Genomic DNA, 20,801 nt, shown 5'->3' on the forward strand with positions numbered 1-20,801 from the left:
TGCTGTCCCCTGTGGACCCTGCATCCACCACATTAACCCAGTGTGCAGTGATGGACATGTAACGGCCCTGGCCATGCCTACTGGACCATGCATCTCTTGTGAGGTGCACCTTTCCACTCACTGATTGCTTGAGTGCATGGACAATGCGGTCTTTCACATGAAGGTGGAGGGCTGGGATAGCTTTCCGAGAAAAAAAGTGCCAACTGGGTAGGTCATAGCGTGGTACTGCATTGGCCATGAGTTCGCGGAAAGCTTCGCTTTCAACCAACTGGTAGGGCATCATCTCTAACTAGATTAGCTTGGCAATGTGGGCATTCAAACCCAGTGTACGCAGATGAGAGGATGAGTACTTTCTTGTCCTACTCATAGTCTCTGGTAGGGTGAGCTGGACTTGAGAGCTGCATATGGTGGAACTAGCGGAGGACATGGTGGACTGAGAGAGGGTTGATGATGGTGATGGAGTTGGTGTTCTTTCTGATGGCCTAGATTCAGTCCTTCGTAGCAATAATATTGTGATTCCCTGACTGCTTTGGCCTTGCAATGACACCTCAACATTTGCTGCTGGTGGTGTGCTAACCGGTGGGCTTACAGTGGGGGAAACGATGTAGCGTTGCTGACTACCTTCATTGGGAGCAGTTGCACATGTGGTACGTGAGGTTTGGTAGTCTGTCCATGCTTGCAAGTGCATGGTGGTTAAATGTCTAAGCATGCAACTGGTATTCAAATTCCTCAGATTTTTGCCTCGGCTAAAGGTCCTTGCGCACTTCTTACAGATAACCTTTGCCTGAGCTTTAGGATTTTGTTCAAAAAAGTGCCACACTGTACTCTTCCTACTATGGAAGACATTTTGAGGCCTTGCACGCTGTGCTAATTTGAACGTCTGGCCTAGCTGTCCTGCAACTCTTTTGTTTTTTGTAACCCGTTTTTGGACTGCTCCGGGCCTGCCAGATAACAGCTGTTGCGATGTCGATGCCTGCTGCGGATGCTCCTCCTCTTCTGAGCTATTGGCAGCGGCACCCTCTTCCCCCAATGGATGCCAATCTAGGTCAACAACTGGGTCATCCATCACATCCTCTTCAATGTCACGTGCACCTTCCTCTGTGTCACCATGTAAGGTGGTATAGTATGCGGGAAGGGGCACCTGAGTTTCATCAGGGTCAGATTCTGGCTCAGTACACTGCGAGGACAATGTAGTGCTCTGAGTGAATGTACCAGCAGATAAATCTAGCAGTGGCTGTGCATCAGTGCACTCCATGTCAGATTCTTCTTGGACTGGGTAATTCACGATTTGACTTGATAACCCAGGCATGGTATGTGAAAAGAGCTCCATGGAGTAATCTGTAGTGTGGCCTGCCTCATCCTTTACTTTTGGTGGGAGTGAAGGACACAAGGAAAAGTGTGGTTCCTGACCATGAGCCTCCAATGATGACTCAGTGCTTTTATTTTTTGAAAGTTCAGAAGAGGAGGCGATAGAGCTGGAGGCTGTGTCAGCAATGTAAGCCAAAACTTGTTCCTGAAGCTCCGGCTTTAAAAGTGGTTTACCTACTCCCAGAAAAGGGAGCCTTCGAGGCCTTGTGGAGCCAGACGATAACGCAGGCTCAACACCTCCTGCATTAGGTGCTATTCTGCTTTTGCCACTACTAGCAGATCCACCACCAACACCATCAATACCAGCTGGCAACCCACACCCACTTCCACTGCCTCTTCCAACACACTTCCTCATTTTTGGGAAAATGTACCCAAAATACCACCAGCAATATGGTACTGTAAACAAGGTACAAGGTGTATACAGTATAGGGGAGAATTTGAATCTCCCTACAGACTTGAGGACACTAAACTAATACCTCAGGCCCAGTGTAGATTACACCTCAATATAACAGGCTGAAATTGGATGGTGTATAAAATGTCTATAGGACTGGGGAGAGTTTGAATCTCCCTACAGATTTGACTTCACGTCACTTGTCTCATCTATTGCATTTTTTTGTGCTGTTTTGTGCATAAATATGTGACTCTTCAGATTTTGTATTATTCTATGCCTGATGAAGAGACCTGAGTAGTCTTGAAAGCTTGCAATGTGTTACCATCTTTTCAGTTAGCCATTAAAAGGTATCAACCACTGAGGACTATCAATTCTGAATATTTTTTATCTACTGGCTAACACGGTACAAAGATATACATCTTTCCTGCATCAAAATGGAGGATACCAGAATGTACCGCATCTTTATAGAACTAAGACCACTTCTGAAGAAACGTGCACAAATGGACAGCAACATTGTTTTCTTATCTAAATGCAAAAAGGAGAATCTAATTCCCAATGGACTCTGGATTACAAACCCAATTCTTCATACCTACAATACCCATTATGCACAAAACCTTTGTCACAGGACTTCTGAGAGACTACGGAACCATCTTTTACATGTCTGCTACAGCATAAGGAGTAAAGTCCAGGGGCAATTTGAAACTCTGAGGAAAACACTTATAGAAAGCACAGAGCAAAAATTACAACAATACTACAACAAACTACGGACCTTTCTGATTCATAACAAGGAAAAGAAACTACACAGATTGCGCCTCAATTCAGGACTCTATACAAACAGATACAAAACAAATACAAAACCTGACAACTTGGACTACCACTCCATTCCAGACACAAAAGCATCTAACTGTGTCATCAATCTCTCTGATTATAAACCCAACAAAGTGGAACTGGCCATGCTTTCTAGAGGACTCTCATTTTGTCCCACTAAGGCCCTAGATAAAACTGAACTCTGCAGTGCTATGGAACATTATTTCAGGAGACTGCGCCTGAGGGAATATTTCAATGATGCAGAAGATTCAGAAAACACTCAGACCGAAGGAAAAGGGATCCTAACAACTAGGAAAAGGTCAGACTGGACACCTCCACCTGGACGCAACCCTCATTTGGATAAATATATAGACTCCTTCAGACATTTCATAAAATCCAAAATCATAGACACTAACAGGAGACAAGCATCCAACATCAGTGCCCAGGAGAGAAAGGCCATACAGTCTTTAAAAACCAACGAAGAAATCATCATTAAACCTGCTGACAAGGGAGGTGCAATAGTCATGATGAATACGTCAGACTACATGAAGGAAGCAAACAGGCAACTTATGGACACACGCTACTATAGAAAATTGGAGTCGGATCCTACACAGTACTATTACAAGGAACTAAACAAGTTGGTATCTTGTCTGCCTGACTAGTCCATAAGAGCCGGTGATGACCTGATACCAGAGTCCAAGAATAGGGACATTCTACAGCTTCCCAAAATCCACAAAACTGGAAATCCAGGAAGACCAATTATTTCATGTGTGGGCACCCTCACTGAGCAGGTATCTGGATGGGTAGAGGGTATTGTAAAATCACTGGTGAAGGATACACCTAGCTAGATTCAGGACACAACTGACCTATTGAATAAACTAGCAGCAATAGGTCCTCTACCAGAAGGAACCATCCTGGCCACCATGGATGTGGAATCTTTGTACTCTAATATCCCACACCAAGATGGATTAAATGCCTGCAAATTCTTCGTGGAAAACACCGGGACTGATGCTGATGCTGTGGTGAAACTTATAAAATTCATCCTCACCCACAATTACTTTGAATTTGACAACAAAATCTATCTACAGGAGACTGGCACAGCTATGGGAAGTAAAATGGCTCCACAATATGCAAATCTTTTCATGGCCAAGCTTGAAAGTGACTTTTTGTCCTCATGCCCCATCAGGCCCCTGGCCTACTACCGCTTCATTGACGATATTTTAATCATCTGGACGGAGTCTGAGCAACAGCTAAAGACGTTCCACGAACAGTTTAATCAATTTTATCCCACCATCAATTTAACACTCAACTACTCCAGCACTGAGATTAACTTTTTGGACACCATCATTAAGCTAAAAAACAAAGAAATAGAGACATCCCTGTATCAGAAGCCAATCGACCGTCCAACATACCTTAAATGGGACAGTTTCCATCCAAAACACATAAAGAACTCTATTATCTATAGCCAAGCCATCAGATACAATCGTATATGTTCCAACCCCATGGATAGAGACAAACACCTTGGTCACCTCAAAAAGACCTTTTTGAATCAGGGCTACCATCCAAGAACAATTGAAAACCAAATTACAAGAGCCACCAGAATGTCAAGGAATCACCTGCTACATTACAATGCTAAAGAAGAAAATAACCGGGTGCCTCTAGTAGTCACCTACAACCCAAATCTGGAAGTGCTAAGGGGAGCTGCATGGAAATTGCAACCTTTACTACAAAAAGATGCCCAATTGCAATCCATTTTTCCAGACCCCCCACTACTGTGCTTTAGGCAGCCCCCAAATCTAAGAAGCATCATTGTCAGAAGCTCCCTGTCCTCTCCAACAGCTGGAGGAACCAGAAAAAATGTAAAACCTGTCCATCTATAATGACCATGGACAAGATAAAGATCCCTAATTCACATCAGGACTACAAGATCCCAGGTACTTTCAGCTGCATTACATCTAATGTGGTGTACTTAATTATTTGTACTAAATGTCCAACAGGGGGTCTGTATGTGGGGGAGACAGGGCAAAAGCTTAGAACAAGGATGAATGCTCATCGTCACACAATAAGAGAAAAAAGAATTGATCTACCTGTGGCAAAACATTTTTGTACTCCTCATCACAGCAACATGGATATGAAATTACTGGTATTGAAAGGTAACTTCACATCTCAGAGAGAGAGAAGAGTCTGTGAGTATAAATTTATGACGACCTTTGACACTCTCAATGCTGGAATGAATGTGTCGCATGGATTTATGTCTTTTTACATCAATTAAGGAATTTGCTCCTAAGGACGTGTGGGGGCATCACAACACATTAATTAGGAGACCCCAATCAGAGGACAATAAAACATCCGGACTCCTTATCTATGAACTGGAGCAATATTTATGTTTCTCCCTCTCCCATAATGATTGTTCTGCTTCACGTCACTCGTCTCATCTATTGCATTTTTTCTGTGCTGTATTGTGCAAAAATATGTGACTCTTCAGATTTTATATTATTCTATGCCTGATGAAGAGACCTGAGTAGTCTCGAAAGCTTGCAATGTGTTACCATCTTTTCAGTTAGCCATTAAAAGGTATCAACCACTGAGGACTCTCAGTTCTGAATATTTTTCTACAGACTTGAGGACACTGAACTAATATCTCAGGCCCAGTGTAGATTACACCTCAATATAACAGGCTGAAATTGGATGGTGTATAAAATGTCTATATAGGACTGGGGAGAATTTGAATCTCCCTACAGACTTGAGGACACTGAACTATTATCACAGGCCCAGTGTAGATTACACCTCAATATAACAGGTTGAAGTTGGATGGTGTATAAAATGTCTATATAGGACTGGGGAGAATTTGAATCTCCCTACAGACATGAGGACACTGAACTATTATCTCAGGCCCAGTGTAGATTATACCTCAATATAACAGGCTGAAATTGGATGGTGTATAAAATGTCTATATAGGACTGGGAAGAATTTGAATCTCCCTAGAGATTTTAGCAAGCTGACAATGATGCTCTCAGCCCCTAGTATGGCAGCAGGCAGCCTAATAAGCAGGACTGCTGCACACAAAAGTGTGGAAAAATGAGCGCTTGGTAACTGGGCAAAAAAGAGGATGAAAAGTATTTTTGCTTTTAAAAAAGCACTCTGCACAGCAGTGTGAAAACAGCAACGCAGCTATCAGGGAGCCTTATAAGGCAGCCTAATAACCAACAGAGCTGATGCACCGAAATATAGCCTCCCCTTGCACTGCACACTAACTGGTGTGTTGTGCATGCAAAATCGCTAGCAGCAGAAGCAGTTTTTTGTATCCTCTTCCCTGCCTAACGCTCTCCCTACAGAATCATCATCAGCAGCAGCTCTCCCTATTCTGAGATCAGCAAAAGTAAGATGGCGGTCGGCATGCACGCCCTTTTATAGCCCCTGTGACGCCACACAAAGCAAGCCAATCACTTGCATGCCCTTCTCAAAGATGGTGGTGACCGCTGCCTATGTCATCGCGTTGCCCACAGTGTGCATCCTCCATCATTGGCTGAAAAAGGGCGCTGAAGCATCATTTGAAACGCGACTTTGGCACCATGGTCGCCGACCTCGTGGCCGACCTCACGCTACGGTCGGGTTTCGTTTAATGAAACCCAACTTTTGCGAAAGTCGGCGACTTTTGAAATTGACCGACCCGTTTCGCTCAACTCTAGTCCATACATAAAAATACAGTATAAAACACAACCTATAGTCCTTGATAGAGTATAATGCAGCCCTATATAGTATAATGCACTCTGCATAGTCCTCAAAAGAGTGCAATACAGCACGAGAAGGTGCAATGCAGTCCCACAGAGTGCAATGCGACCCCACAGCTGTTCAAAGTAGTTAAAACTGGTTTGAAACACTGACTGGTAACCAACTTACAATTTTATTTAAAAAATGCTTTGTCCCAATTAATTTGCACAGCACTGTAGCATAATGCAGCCTCATATAGTGTAATGCAGCATCAAAGAGTATAATGCAGCACCATAGAGTACAATGCAGCCTCATATAGTATAATGCAGCTACCATATAGTATAATGCAGCCCCATATACTATAATGCAGCCCCCAGAGAGTACAATGCAGCCTCATATAGTTTAATGCAGCCCCCATACAGTATAACACAGCTTTCATACAGTATAATGCAGTCCCATAGAGTATAATGCAGCCACCATTTAGTATAATGCAACCCCATATAGTATAATGCAGCCTTACATAGTATAATGCAGCACCATATAGTATAATGCAACCCCATATAGTATAATGCAGCCTTACATTATATAATTCAGCCCTCAGAGTATAACACAGCTCCATAGAGTATAACACAGCCCTCATAGCATATAATGCAGCCTCAATAGAGTATAATGCAGCACCCATAGAGTATAATACAGCCACCATAGAGCACAATGCAGTCCCATAGTGTACAGTACAGAGGCAGAGAGTACAGTGCAGCCCCATAGAGTACAGTGCAGCCCCATAGAGTACCATCCAGCATCATAGAGTAAAATGTAGCCCCTTAGAGTATAGTGCAGCTGCAAAGAGAATAATGTAGCCCCCATATAGTGTAATGTGGGCCCCATAGAGTTTAATGCAGCCCTATAGAGTATAATGCAGCACCCATATAGTACAATGCAGCCCCATATAGTACAATGCAGCCACATAGAGTACAATTCAGCATCATAGAGTAAAATGCAGCCCTATATAGAATAATGCAGTCCCACATAGTTCAATGCAGCCCCCATAGAGTACAATGCAGCCCCATATAGTATATGGTGTAATGCAGCCTCATATAGTACTATGCAGCACCATATAGTATAATGCAGCCCCATAGTCCTTTAGTATTATGGCCATGAAAATATAATAATCTATTTAAAAAAGAATAAATACAATACTCACCTCTCCTCATTCCCCCACTGCTCCGATGTCTGCAGTGCATATCCTCAGCAACATGACAAGCAATGAATTGACATGATTGTGCCTGCTGCATCAGATGCAGTGGGGGAAAGATGAGAGAAGGAGCATCAGTTGACACTTTCTCTGCCATCATTGCTTTCAACTGTAACTTCATCTATGATGCCAATACAGTTAAATGCGCAATGCGGTGGGCTTGGATGATTTATGGCCTCATAATGGCTTCATGATGTGAGGCTATTAGTGGCACGCCACTGACTGGGGGCCCCTGGGGGAGTGGAGGCTCTGGTCCAATGCCTAGTTTGCCTGCCCTATTTCTTACAGTGAAAAAGAGAAGCTATGTACATAAAGTACAGCTTATGTCCCTATGGCTATCTTTTCAGACTTGAGCAATCAAACACATGAAGGACGTAATTGAAATTGTAGGGATGTCACAACTGGATGTCATAAGTCAGCTCCCTGCCTTTTGATTCCATGTCGCAGGTTTAGCCCACATCTATTTCAGCAGATGATGGTTGTGCAATTCAGCCATCATCAACCTCTAACATCCACGATTGGAGCAAAGTTTGCCCAGCGGCTGTTAACTTGTTAAATGCCACAGTCAGCCTTTGACAGCAGCATTTAATGCATGCTGGAAGGTTGCATTCTATTCTATCCTCTCATCGGTGCTCCCACAAATTGATCATGGTCTGCTGAAGTCCCCTGTGTCTGTCATTCCTGTGAAAGCCAGCCTGTGACTAGTGGTCATAGGAGACCGTGAATTCTGCTATATAGGTATACACATATAGCACAATCAATTACATTGTTGGGATTGGCGGAACTCACCAAATGTAAATTATAATAAGGTGTGTTCGCAACCTGGGGTCCACCGAGTGGCGATGATGAAACCACAGCTAAAGGACAATGGTGGAGCATAGCTGTGAGAAAGCACTGTAAACACACCGAGTTAAACGTCACTTGGTGTGAACAGAGTGCAAAGCGCCTGACTCTGTTACTCCACAGAGCAGTGCGGAAACTAACAGCACTCTAAGCTATGCCCTGTTAGACACCACAGGAGCATAGAAGAATTGATGCTAGTGGGGTCCCTATAACTCACCTCCACTACGCTGGTGATTGAACCTGCACTGACACACGGTGGCTTTGGATTAATCTAGAAGGAAATAAATAAATACATTTGAATTATCTTGAATCAAAGTAAACTTTATGCACTAAAGGTAAAAAATGAAAAATAAGCCAAAACCCTCTTATTGAATATGATTACTCTTAACTTTTTTAATACATTGTATTTTCTCAGATTGTGTGCTGATACTATTTTACATTAACCAAAGTGCTTTAATATGTATTATCTATAATTATTGCTATTTTCAAATTGCATTTTGTCGACATTTTGTATCATCACAGTTTAGTAAAACAAACAGAAAGCAATATCGCACTTCACTTAGATAAGGTTAAAAATAGTGAACTATGCTATACACCATGATCCTTCCGTGTCTTCCATTTGGAACTTTTGAAACTTGTGCTGGGAAAATACAGCTTTAATAATAACTGCCTGATTCTATTACTCACGTTCCACTAGCAGAGTTCAAATCTTAGATGAAAGCTAAAAGCACACAGCTAGATTGCATGAAAAAATATAAATTGAATGCCTGGACTAAGGAACATTACCTGGCAAAGTCTGATTGTTTGTGATAGACAGGATAAAATGTAAGACATAAGGATGTAGATTTAGGAAATTATTGTAGACTTATCCACATGCATAAGCAATATGTGATAAAAAATAGCGCTAGATAAAATGTAATGGTTATTTATATCCCATAAAGCCATGACTCAAATGAAAGCTTTATTTTAGCTTCCAAAATATTTGTAAGATCTTTGTTACATCTTAAATCTGGCATTGATTTATGCATCTTATGATGTTGCATGTATCATGTTTATAAGCTTCACATGCTATTATTCATGTGATGCCATTAAAGTGATAGACTCTTAGTAGATATTCAACTTTTGTTCATTCCAAAAGCCAGCTTATAAATTTTTAATTAAAATCAATTTTCTGAAATGCCGGTAAATGCAAAAACTCCCAGCCAAAAACCTCAGCCTCATTGACATTTATGGGTACTATTACATCCATCGGTCAAACTGTATGTGTAGAGGAGGCCATGCATGTGTATTTTGCTCTGTCCTTTAATATAAATAGCATCCTTCAGAGCATGCACATTGATTTCTTGCTTGCTCAGTAGAGTTAAAGCTCTAAAACTATCAGTTCTGCCTTCTGCTCTTTATAATAACAAACCTTATATCTTGTTCAGATGCAATATGACAGATTGAAACAGGAAAAAAATATATTTAAGCCATACCTTCTGAAACACCCCCAAACTACAAAGTAATTCCAACAAAATACCTATTTTGGGGTGGAATTTGTATAAACTATTTCTCCAACTCCTGTAGATTAAAAGAAAAATTTTTCATGGTCTCATTAGAGTGAAATAATCCTCTATGTACCCCTTCCAATCCCACCCTGTTTTTTTTTTATTTTCCTAAGATTTCTCTGGACACTACATTTCTTAATACGACTTCATTTTTTGGGTGACCCCATCTTGCTTTGACATATAACAATTGGATTTGTCCAATAAAAGCAGGTTGACTCCTGCAATACATAATTATTCATTTATGTCTACACCAGTTGTTAATAATTATATCTGTCCTGGATATTGGTTTACCTTTATTTTATCTATTTGAATTGGAATGACTTATCTACCTTTTCTGTAATTTTCCTTTTAAATTGTCAAATAAAAGTAATATTTTGAATGTTTTTTTTCTGATGCAACTTCTGTACCCATTTCTACTCAGTTCACCAAAATGTCCTGGAATGTGCTGATACTATTGGCAGGTATGCATGTGCTGTAATCTCTTAGCTCATTCACTACTGTATATGTATGACATAAACAGCCTTTAACTGAGCTTTAGAAAACCTATATCCTATTTTCCATTAAAGGTTTTTGCACTCAAAAAGTATTTACTGGAAACTGTGGTCAGTGTGACTAAGAAAAACAAATCTATTTATTACTGAATTTTTAGGATAAATACAAGAAAAATGGCACAATGTGATGCTCTCACAAAAGTAGCCCTAGAATTGTAGCTTTTTCTGGTGTTTTATTAAAAGTGAAGCAAAAATCTTTCACTTTATTGTCCCAAATGCTATGCCTGTAAATAAATGATTGACAAAACTTACTTGAGTAGAAATACTGTTAAAAAGATATGAGCAGATCGATTCGCAGAGGACTAGGTTCGGGCCGGTTTTCCTCACATTCACAGTTTCACAAAAATGTTAACATTTTGAGATTTGATTTACAGTTTGCAGTGAAAAAAATATTGGGAAACATTTCCTGAACTGTGAAGCATCAGAGAGACGACTATTGTATTTTGGTTGCTATGTGGGCCTCCCCATAATGTCCTAAAAAATAAGGACCTATTACAGCTTATTATCTTACCTTGGACAGTGGTGCTCAGTACCTATGTCATCACAGTAGAGTGTAAATTTTTTTGGTCAGCAAAGTCCTCACTCTCTTTTCTGTATAGTGTAAGCTCTTATGGATAGTGGGGTCCTTTCCCTATCTCTTATAAAATAAATATTTACATTTATTTTGAAGTTCTTCTAGTGGTTATCATGTCTTCATGACATGCTTGTTTTTGCAATATTTTACTTTTACAGGGTAGGAGTTTGGCTGCTCAGGTAGAAATAAAATTCCCCTTAGGTTGGGAATGTCCATGGAAATGTCCAGACTTCCATTTCTGCCAAGGACAAATTGTTTATGATGGCTTTTGAGTTGCAGTTCAGGCACCATAAAGTCTATTCGTCATATCACAGATGAGAATTTCTGCCAAACCATTTGTTTTTAAAAATATTACTATTATTTTTAATTTATATAGCACCATTAATTCCATGGTGCTGCACATGAGACAGGGTTACATCAAAACACAAATATCACTTACAGTAAACAAACTAACAATGACAGACTGGTACAGAGGGAAGAAGACCCTGCCCTTGCGGGCTTCTATTCTACTTGATCATGGGGAAGGAGACAGTATAGTATACAAATAGGAAAACATGTTGCAACCTCTTATATAACTTCCCATGTAACCAAAGACCTTCTAAAAAGATGGCTCTATGTCATAATAAACAAGGCTTTCTGTAAGACAAGCAGGTGTGCGCCTTTGTCTCTGGATTAAAGTTCTGAGTATACCCAAGCAGATCTACTTGATAGTAACTATATAATCTCTCTCCTTCCAGTAAAGCATAAGCGCTTATGGTCAGCAGAGTTTTCTCTTTCTCCTCTCCCAAGCATGTACTTTCCTACTGATTACATCCTTTCTGTTAGTAGTTGGGATTCTCCCTCTGCACAGGGTAGATCTCAAGCCTTATCTTCTGCAGACTCCCATTCAGTCTTGACTGCAATAGATGCTGCTCAGCAAAGACATCGGTCTCAGCGTCTTGCTCAGACTCAGGCTGTGCGTGTTGATATCGCTGCATCTCCAGGTCCAGCTATGGTAACTAACAATAGACAGCAGCAAGCAGTCATTCCTGAGGCTAAGTCCAGGATTCGCTGTACTGAGCATGCTCGTGAGGTGGCGACCTCTCATTGGTGGTCGGTCGTCAGCTGCTCAGGGCCTGTGCCTGCTCTGGATTGGCCAGCGAGCAAGGTCCTGTCTGATTGGACTTAGGCACAGTTTATAAAAGGGTCTTTGGGGCACCCCGCGGCGTGCTAAGATAATTTGTGGTCGTGTGTGTGGGTGGAGACTCTGCTGCTCTGTCGGCTTGTGTGATCAACTAGTTTTACCTAGAGAGGCAGGTTTTTCCTTGGCTTGGCCTAGTCCCTGTCTCGGCCACGTGTGCTGTTAGCACGGGCTGTTTATAGGGCACAGTCAAACCCACGTTCTTTAACCCTTTTGTTTTGGGGTATAACATGCACCTTTTTGGTACCGTTCAGTGGTTAGCTGAGCTTGGTACTTGTATTTTTGTGCCACTCAGTGGAGCTGTTTTTAGTTAGTGTTATCTCCATTGCCACTCAGTGTTTAGCTGAGCTGCTATTCCGCAGCCAGTGCTCACTCCTCTGAGAAGTTATCAGAGTAGGGTAATCTGCACTCAGTCCACACAGGGTGACATTTAACCCCATGTGTACTTTATGATCACTCGCCGCACTGCTCTGCCATTGCTCATTAGCAGCAGGCTAGCATCTCTGAACGGTGGACCCCGGGTTGCCATCACACGAAATAAAATAACTAATAACGTGCGACCACCAACCCTACCACTTTCCAGTATTGAGATTCACGCAAATTTATTTGCCGCAATTCAAACTTGGGGAAAGTTTGTCAATGTCAACAAATTCAAATTGCAAAAGGTCCACTCATCTCTTCTATTGGGTAGTAACTTTGTCCAAGTGTCCCAACAGCTTTATTGGACAGGAAACTAATCTGATAAATGTGTATGTGTGAAGATTTTTTTTTACCCAAAAAGTATAACTGAAGTCTCACTACTTAACAGTTCCTTAACATATTAAGAAAAAATTTCAAAGTATTACAACTACAGACCTCAAGATTAATCAATGGGATTATATATTCAATAATAACACCAGAAGCACAAAAAGAATAACCCCTAAAATTTAGCTTTTAATTCAATGACTAAAAACATTAGTGAAAATGACTAAAAGAAGGAGTAGTAGAGGACAAAAAATGAAGGGAGAAAAAATTGTTTTTAGTTCTCTTCAGTATTCAAATATTGGGCCAATGGCTAAGTTACCCTAGTCAGCCCTAATTTCACCCTTCCTAACCGCGGAGGTTGGCACCCTAGTTGTAGACGATATGGCGCCCCCGCTCAACGTCGGTATCCTTATTAACCCCTACGTCTCCCTACATATACAAAAAGAGACACAAAAAAGAAACACACACACACTTATAGTACCGAAAGAATAAAGAGACAAAAATAGTCTCATAGATAATACTAAATTGCTATGAACTTATCTCGTAGTATTTCTAATAGTATAAGAACCCCAAAAAGACTTATCTCGGAGTCAAAAGAATATAATGGGGTTAATATCTGGCAGCTTAGAGAAGGACTTATCTCGTAGTCACAAAAATGCTAATAAGCTGCAAATGGCAGACCCAATTACCAGATAGTAAAATTAAAAAACGGCTACAAGAAAAAGCACATCACATTAAATAAATATTGCACACTAGAGGCAGTGAAAAAAAAGCCTATATAGTACTTGAGGCAGCCATTACCTTGCAAATGAGGGCAGAATCACCCTAATATAGTAAAACATAATAAAGCTACCATATTTATCTCTGATTATACAGCATGGTACACCAATATTCAAGTAGCAATGCATACAAAGTCACAAAGCATAATTGCTCAGTAGATTAAATCTAAATAGATAGTGCCACCGCAGGATCTGCCAAAAATAATGTACAACATTATACTTATCAGCCACTTGATGCATATGGAAACCCGACGCGTTTCCCCCTCTTAATCCGCTGAGGGTTCATCAGGGGTCAAAAAGTGGGGTCTCATTACCCCTGGCCGAGAGAGCAATACAGTGTACGGCTTTACTCCAAGCGCGTTCGCCGCCATTGTTTAAAGATGCCGCGCCGATATAGAACGCCCACTTCCGGTTACCAAAATCCAAAATGGAGGTCTAAACCGGAAGGGATCATATTGAGGACGGACATGCGATGCGGCAGTTGCCATAGACGCCGCGCACCTTACTAAACAGCACGGATAGAAACAGGGATTCACACAAAGGTGCCTGAAACAAAATAGGGCAATACATCCCTCTCAACAAAAACACTGTATCTCGCACACAATATGCGGCCGATCAATTCAACAGCCTCACTATTCAGAACGCCCAAAACTTCAAGAAAATAGATACCAATAGTCCTCAAAGGCATGGAGTAGAATAATTGTATCCCTACATAGAATAAATGAAAAAATAATAAAAAATTCCAATAGTAATAATATACCGACCAAATTATCAAAAACCCTATAAAGAGCTGGCTGGGAAAATGTGAAACACACTGATTATAGATAACTACTGAAATTTAGCTGTTCATTAAGGCCTTTTGGACTCTGTGATTCAAGCCAAAAAATCCAGCGTGTCTCACGCTGTAGGATTTTATTATCCCAATCCCCCTGTCTGACCGCGGGCTGCACTCTCTCTATAACACGAAAATTAATATGTTTATCATCCCCTCCATGTACCATATTGACATGACGGGCTAAAGGGGTATCTCTTTTGTGTCTAATGTCCCCCAAATGTTCACCTATGCGGACCCGTAATTCACGCTTTGTTTTGCCAACATAGTCAAGGGGGCAAGTACAAGTACACAAATAAACAACTCCAGTGGTTTTACAGTTTGCAAAGCTTTTCATTTCATAAATCCTCTTTGTATAGGCACTACAGAAAGTATGGGATACACAGATATATTTGCAGAAGCTACAGTGTCCGCACCTAAAGGTCCCAGTTGCTCTGTTCCGCAACCACGTTTCCTCTCTCTTCTGAGGTTCCAGGTGGCTAACTACCACCCGATCCCTTATTGACCTACCCTTCCTAAATGTAACTGATGGACCCTGGGTGATACAGTCACGTATGTCATTATCCATTTTCAGGATAGACCAATACTTCTCCAAGATGTTCATAACTTTACCAGATTGGTCATCAAAGGTACCTATCAATCTAGTGATTGCATTGGAGTCCTTCCTTACCCTTGGAGTCAACAATGATGCCCTGTTTACTTGTTTAGCATGCTTATAGGCCGGTTCAATCACCCTTGTTATATTAGGGTGATTCTGCCCTCATTTGTAAGGTAATGGCTGCCGCAAGTACTATATAGGCTTTTTTTCACTGCCTCTAGTGTGCAATATTTATTTAATGTGATGTGCTTTTTCTTGTAGCCGTTTTTTAATTTTACTATCTGGTAATTGGGTCTGCCATTTGCAGCTTATTAGCATTTTTGTGACTACGAGATAAGTCCTTCTCTAAGCTGCCGGATATTAACCCCATTATATTCTTTTGACTCCGAGATAAGTCTTTTTGGGATTCTTATACTATTAGAAATACTACAAGATAAGTTCATAGCAATTTAGTATTATCTATGAGACTATTTTTGTCTCTTTATTCTTTCGGTACTATAAGTGTGTGTGTGTTTCTTTTTTGTGTCCCTTTTTGTATATGTAGGGAGACGTAGGGGTTAATAGGGATACCGACGTTGAGCGGGGGCGCCATATCATCTACAACTAGGGTGCCAACCTCCGCGGTTAGGAAGGGTGAAATTAGGGCTGACTAGGGTAACTTAGCCATTGGCCCAATATTTGAATACTGAAGAGAACTAAAAACAATTTTTTCTCCCTTCATTTTTTGTCCTCTACTACTCCTTCTTTTAGTCATTTTCACTAATGTTTTTAGTCATTGAATTAAAAGCTAAATTTTAGGGGTTATTCTTTTTGTGCTTCTGGTGTTATTAAAGTATTACAACTAGTAAACTATTCTGTAGTTCAAAGAGACAAAGCATCTGTTCAATTAGATTCATTTCCACTCTGAATGTAATGCACAGATGCTCATCACAGTGCTGCAAATCTGGTCTGCCCTGCTAGCCTGATCAATTTAATTGCTCACAGCGGTTAGTCAATCAGTGGTAATCAGAGTTTCAATCATTTTGATTGACTGCCATACATTTAAGCGCAATACTGTCTAAAAAATTTAGGTTCAGGGAATGTACCAACCATTTTAACATTTTACTCATTATATTTTGCAATGTTTGGGGCATCTTTTCTAAATAGAGGTGCTGTCATCAATACAAAACATGCCATTTCAGTATTATTATTGCATAATTTCTGCTTTGGATTTAAAGAGCACAATTAGCGTTTGATATTTTAAGCAAATCAATTTAAAAAGATTATTCGAAAATATAAGGATAATGAATACAAGGGGATATCTAAATAATAGAATGCAGTTATCAATCCTTAAAAGTTAAACAAATTCAAAAATTTAGTATGAATAAAAAAGTGAACATCGTCTTAACTCCTTGAGTGATATAGTTGTTATATTTAATTTAACCAATTTTAATAAATGGTATTCATTTTAGACTAGGGCTAATGTGACATGCCACGTGATTGCAAAACTCTGAAAAGTAACGCAACAAAAACATCTGTGCAAATTGTTTGAGGCTTGATAAAGCACGGTTGTTTTAGAGCACTGCTTCTGCTATATACACTGATGAGCAAAAGGGTAGCAATGTTTTGAACTTTAGACTTTCAGGCTTCAAATCTCACCATATGAAGCTTGTTACCACCAAGCATTACAATAAACGATATCTACAAAATTGATTTAATATACAGCATGGGCCATTTATATGGATACACCTAAATATAATGGGAATGGTTGGTGATATCAACTTCCTGCTTGTAGCACATTAGTACATGGGAGGGGGAAAACTTTTCAAGATGGGTGGTGACCATGGCGGCCATTGTGTAGTTGGCAATTTTGGATCCAAGTTTATTTTTTAATGGGAAGAGGGTCATGTTACACATCAAGCCTATTGAGAAGAAAAACAAAACAATGGTGTGCTTGGTTTTAATGTAACTTTATTCTTTCATCAGTTATTTACAAGTTTCTCTTTGTTTACAGCCATTGACATGTCACAGAAGTTAACACGTGAGGAGCGGATAGAAATTGTGTTGATGTCTGGTGAACGCAATACCCGAGTCATTGCAGCAGATTTCAATGCAAGACACTCTACGCAAGAACACTGTCACTATTCCCATTTTATGTAGGTGTATCCACATAAATAGCCCACCCAAAAAAGTTTGCCTCATCACTGAACATAATGTTATGTGTAAACTGAGGGACCTGTTCCAATTTTTGTTCTACCCTGCAAATTCAGCATGCCGATCTGGGTCACCAACCATTCCCATTTTATTTAGGTGTATCCATATAAATGGCCCTCTCTGTATAATCCAATAAAGGGATTCAAGCATAATTAAGCAATCACACTCCTTACAGATTTCATCTACTCTCTGAATCAACTCTCCATTTACTCCTTTGGGGCTATTAAACATAGAGTATTTCATTTAGCTCTACTCGCCTGACCTTAACCTGATAGAGAATCTATGGGGTATTGTCAAGAGTAAGATGAGAGACACCAGACCCAACAAGGCAGATTAGCTGGGCTTCCATAACACCTCAGCAGTGCCACAGGGTGATCGCCTCAATGCCATGCTGCATTGATGCAGTAATTGATGCAAAAGGAGCCACGACCATGTATTGAGTGTATTTACTGAATATACATTTCAGTAGGCCAACATTTCAGATTTTAAAATAATTTTTTCAAGCTGGTGTTATAAATTGTTCTAATTTACTGAGATAATGTCTTTTGGGATTTTATTGGCTGTAACAAAAAAAAAACACTTGAAATAGATCACTCACTTTGTAAAGACTGTATCTAATATATGAGTTTCACTTTTTGTATTGAAGAACTGAAATGAATTAATTTATTGATGATATTCCAATTTGAGATAATCGAATCAGTAAAAATGTGCCTATTTTTGCAGATTTCCTTGGGAAGTTCGATTTGCAGTAAAATTATTCAACACAAATTTAAAGTCACTTATCATGCTCTGGGGTCTGGAGAGGTTAATTTTTTTAACCTTTTGCCATTCCTCATGGTTCAACAAAACAGCAATCAGATGAATTATGTAAAAACAAAATGCAAGGAAGAGATGGATGATTTCAATTAATACTATAAGCCCGTTTTGTTTTTCTCTTTTATTAGATGCACTAAAACACTAAAATTGGTTGGAAATGTAGATCTTCAAAGTTCACAGACAGGGAAAAAGGACTAAAAAAATCTGTAATTTTTTTAGCAAAAACACATCACGAAAAGTAGCCTCACCAAACCTTGTCAAATGACCAATGCACTAGCAGGATGCAGCAAGCGCCGAGCAGCACAGGTGTCCTCCACTGATGAAAACTGAACAGCCCGCCTTCCATTATAGGCGTTATAAATAGGCTGCTATCCAGACACTGCGCATCGCACTTTCCAGTGTGACTTACAGTATGTCCTAAGCAAACCCTATCTGTGTGCTTTTTTTGCACTAGGCAGCTAACTCCTTCATCAACACTATTTCAGTAATAGGGTGGCTGCTTTCATCACTGTAGGGCACCTGTGCTGCTCCAGCCTTTATCGGTGGGAGCCTGCTGCGTCCTGCTAGTGCATTGGTCATTTTACAAGGTTTGGTGAGGCTACTTTTCATGAAATGTAGATTTTCAGTTAACAGACTATATTTTTAGAATTTACTCTTAGCACTGCTAACATTGACAAACAATAGGTTAAGTTCAGGAAAATAGAAAACTCAGATTACATACTGTATTGAGCATGTACATAGACAAATTACTTAATTGTATCACTATAGCATAGAGCTAAATGAAATTCTGTATGTTTAATAGCACCAAGGGGTAAATGGAGAGTTGATTCAGAGTGTAGATGAAATCTGTAGGGAGTGTGATTGCTTAATTATACTTGAATCCCTTTATTTGCAACTAACTACCAAAACTGGCTTTGCTTCGTTATTGTATATTCATTACCTAATTATACTGATTTAAATACAGAATCATATGCTTGCATGTTAAAATAAAATAAGCATAAGGGCCAATACATATAGCAATAAGTGATCGTTCTGAAGATACTATAGCCCTTATTAATTAAAAGTGGAGTTGTGCATGCTAGCCCTAATGGACGGGGCTGCAGTAGCAAAATGCACCTAATTCATTAAGAGACACATCTTACCAATACTATGTATGTCTAATGGAAATGTACTCCAGTCAAAGTTTAGCCAATACAGTAATATACTTTTCCATAAATTTGACAGTCATGCTTAGCTATGCCCCTTCATGTCCATGCTTTACCTGTATTGGCAAAGCTGGCCAAGATTGGCGAGAAAACACAAAAAGTCAAAACATTTTTGAGCAACTTTCAAGTTGCTTGAAAGTTTGGTGACTTATTACTACATTTCACACCAAAATTCTGGAGTTTATGTCAATTTATGTCCCCACATGGAACTGTATTAGCACTATATTCAACAACATATCTGTGGAAAAACAGCTCCTCAATAAAATGTGCATATTAACATGTCACATGTGGCCCCAAATAATATCAGAGGATGTCGCAAGCCAATATGTGTCCATTTGCATGATGTCAATAGTCTAAAGAATTTAGATTTAGACCCTGATTCATCATAATATTTTACGTCAGGAAACTGATAAAGAAGCTTTGAAAAGTTGGCAAAAAACTTCAACACCAGGCTGCAAAAGAATTTTGTGACTGTTGGTATTTTCACGCCATTTGTGTCCAGCTCTAACAAAGTGAGTAGAGCTAGGGCAGAATGAGGGTTTGATGTGGCTTTGAAACTCCTGCTCGTCAAATTCATGATGAGCGGTAGTGTTCTTACACCACAAATCTTACTTCAGTTCCTGTTTGGAGAAACATATATAACAAGGCCTCTTCGCATCTTGCTTGATTCAATAAGAAGCATGTGTATTTTAATGAATCAAGTGCTTTGAACTGCATCCCAACGCCTCATCAAGACCAGAGTGATAAATGCTAATCTTAATGAATCAGGGCCTTAAAGGAGCTTTTATTGTTCTCTTGAATCAATAACCAATTTTATGAAATAAGGAGGAAGTTAACGCAATATACACAATTTATATATGTCTTATAGTGAAATCATCAGTGGAGCCAGGATACATTTCAAGATATTTTATGATAAAAAATATATGTTAGAGCAAATTCCACAAAGGTATCTGTATGGTACACCTTTTTAAGAGATTGACTGAATTTCTTGATACATAATTAGTAAGTTTTAAATATTTTCTGTGTCCAGGTTTTGTCCATAAGTGTGTACAGATGATTAAACCTTAATATACAATGCAATTGTAGCAACTTGAATATTCATTGCAATTTGTGCTACACAGATGCTCTAATACAAAGTGAATAGGAAGTAAAATACCTTGATTTTAATATTACCACATCTGTATCTCTATGTTTGCTTGATTCTGCATATCATATTTAACCTTATATCTGTAATGTCTATATACATGAGTCAATTTATGAGTTACGTTTTGGAAATATTCAGAAAATGCAGTGTATTGACATGAAGTCATACTTGCATTCTCAATTATACATATGCACATCTGTCCAAGATTTATACAGCAAATAGTCCAATTTGTTGTAAAAAATTGAGCTTGCTGCTAGTCTTGTAAT

At 39.6% G+C, this 20,801-nt stretch overlaps 1 protein-coding gene across 7 annotated transcripts in view; it reads right to left on the reverse strand.

Annotated features, from left to right (window-relative positions):
- CCSER1 (coiled-coil serine rich protein 1) overlaps positions 1–20,801 on the reverse strand; it is a 1,553,450-nt gene that overhangs the window by 452,071 nt on the left and 1,080,578 nt on the right. For 4 of the 7 annotated variants that reach the window (XM_073590076.1, XM_073590064.1, XM_073590068.1 and 1 more), the window contains exon 7: positions 8,590–8,643. The exons of the other annotated variants lie outside the window; for them this stretch is intronic. In XM_073590076.1, the coding sequence (XP_073446177.1) occupies positions 8,590–8,643 (54 nt within the window). The remainder of the gene's footprint in view (positions 1–8,589; positions 8,644–20,801) is intronic. 7 annotated transcript variants of the gene reach the window in all.

The sequence above is a fragment of the Dendrobates tinctorius genome, unplaced genomic scaffold (genome assembly GCF_039654945.1).
Source record: "Dendrobates tinctorius isolate UK_male_01 unplaced genomic scaffold, ASM3965494v1 ptg000011l, whole genome shotgun sequence".
NCBI lineage: Eukaryota > Metazoa > Chordata > Amphibia > Anura > Dendrobatidae > Dendrobates > Dendrobates tinctorius.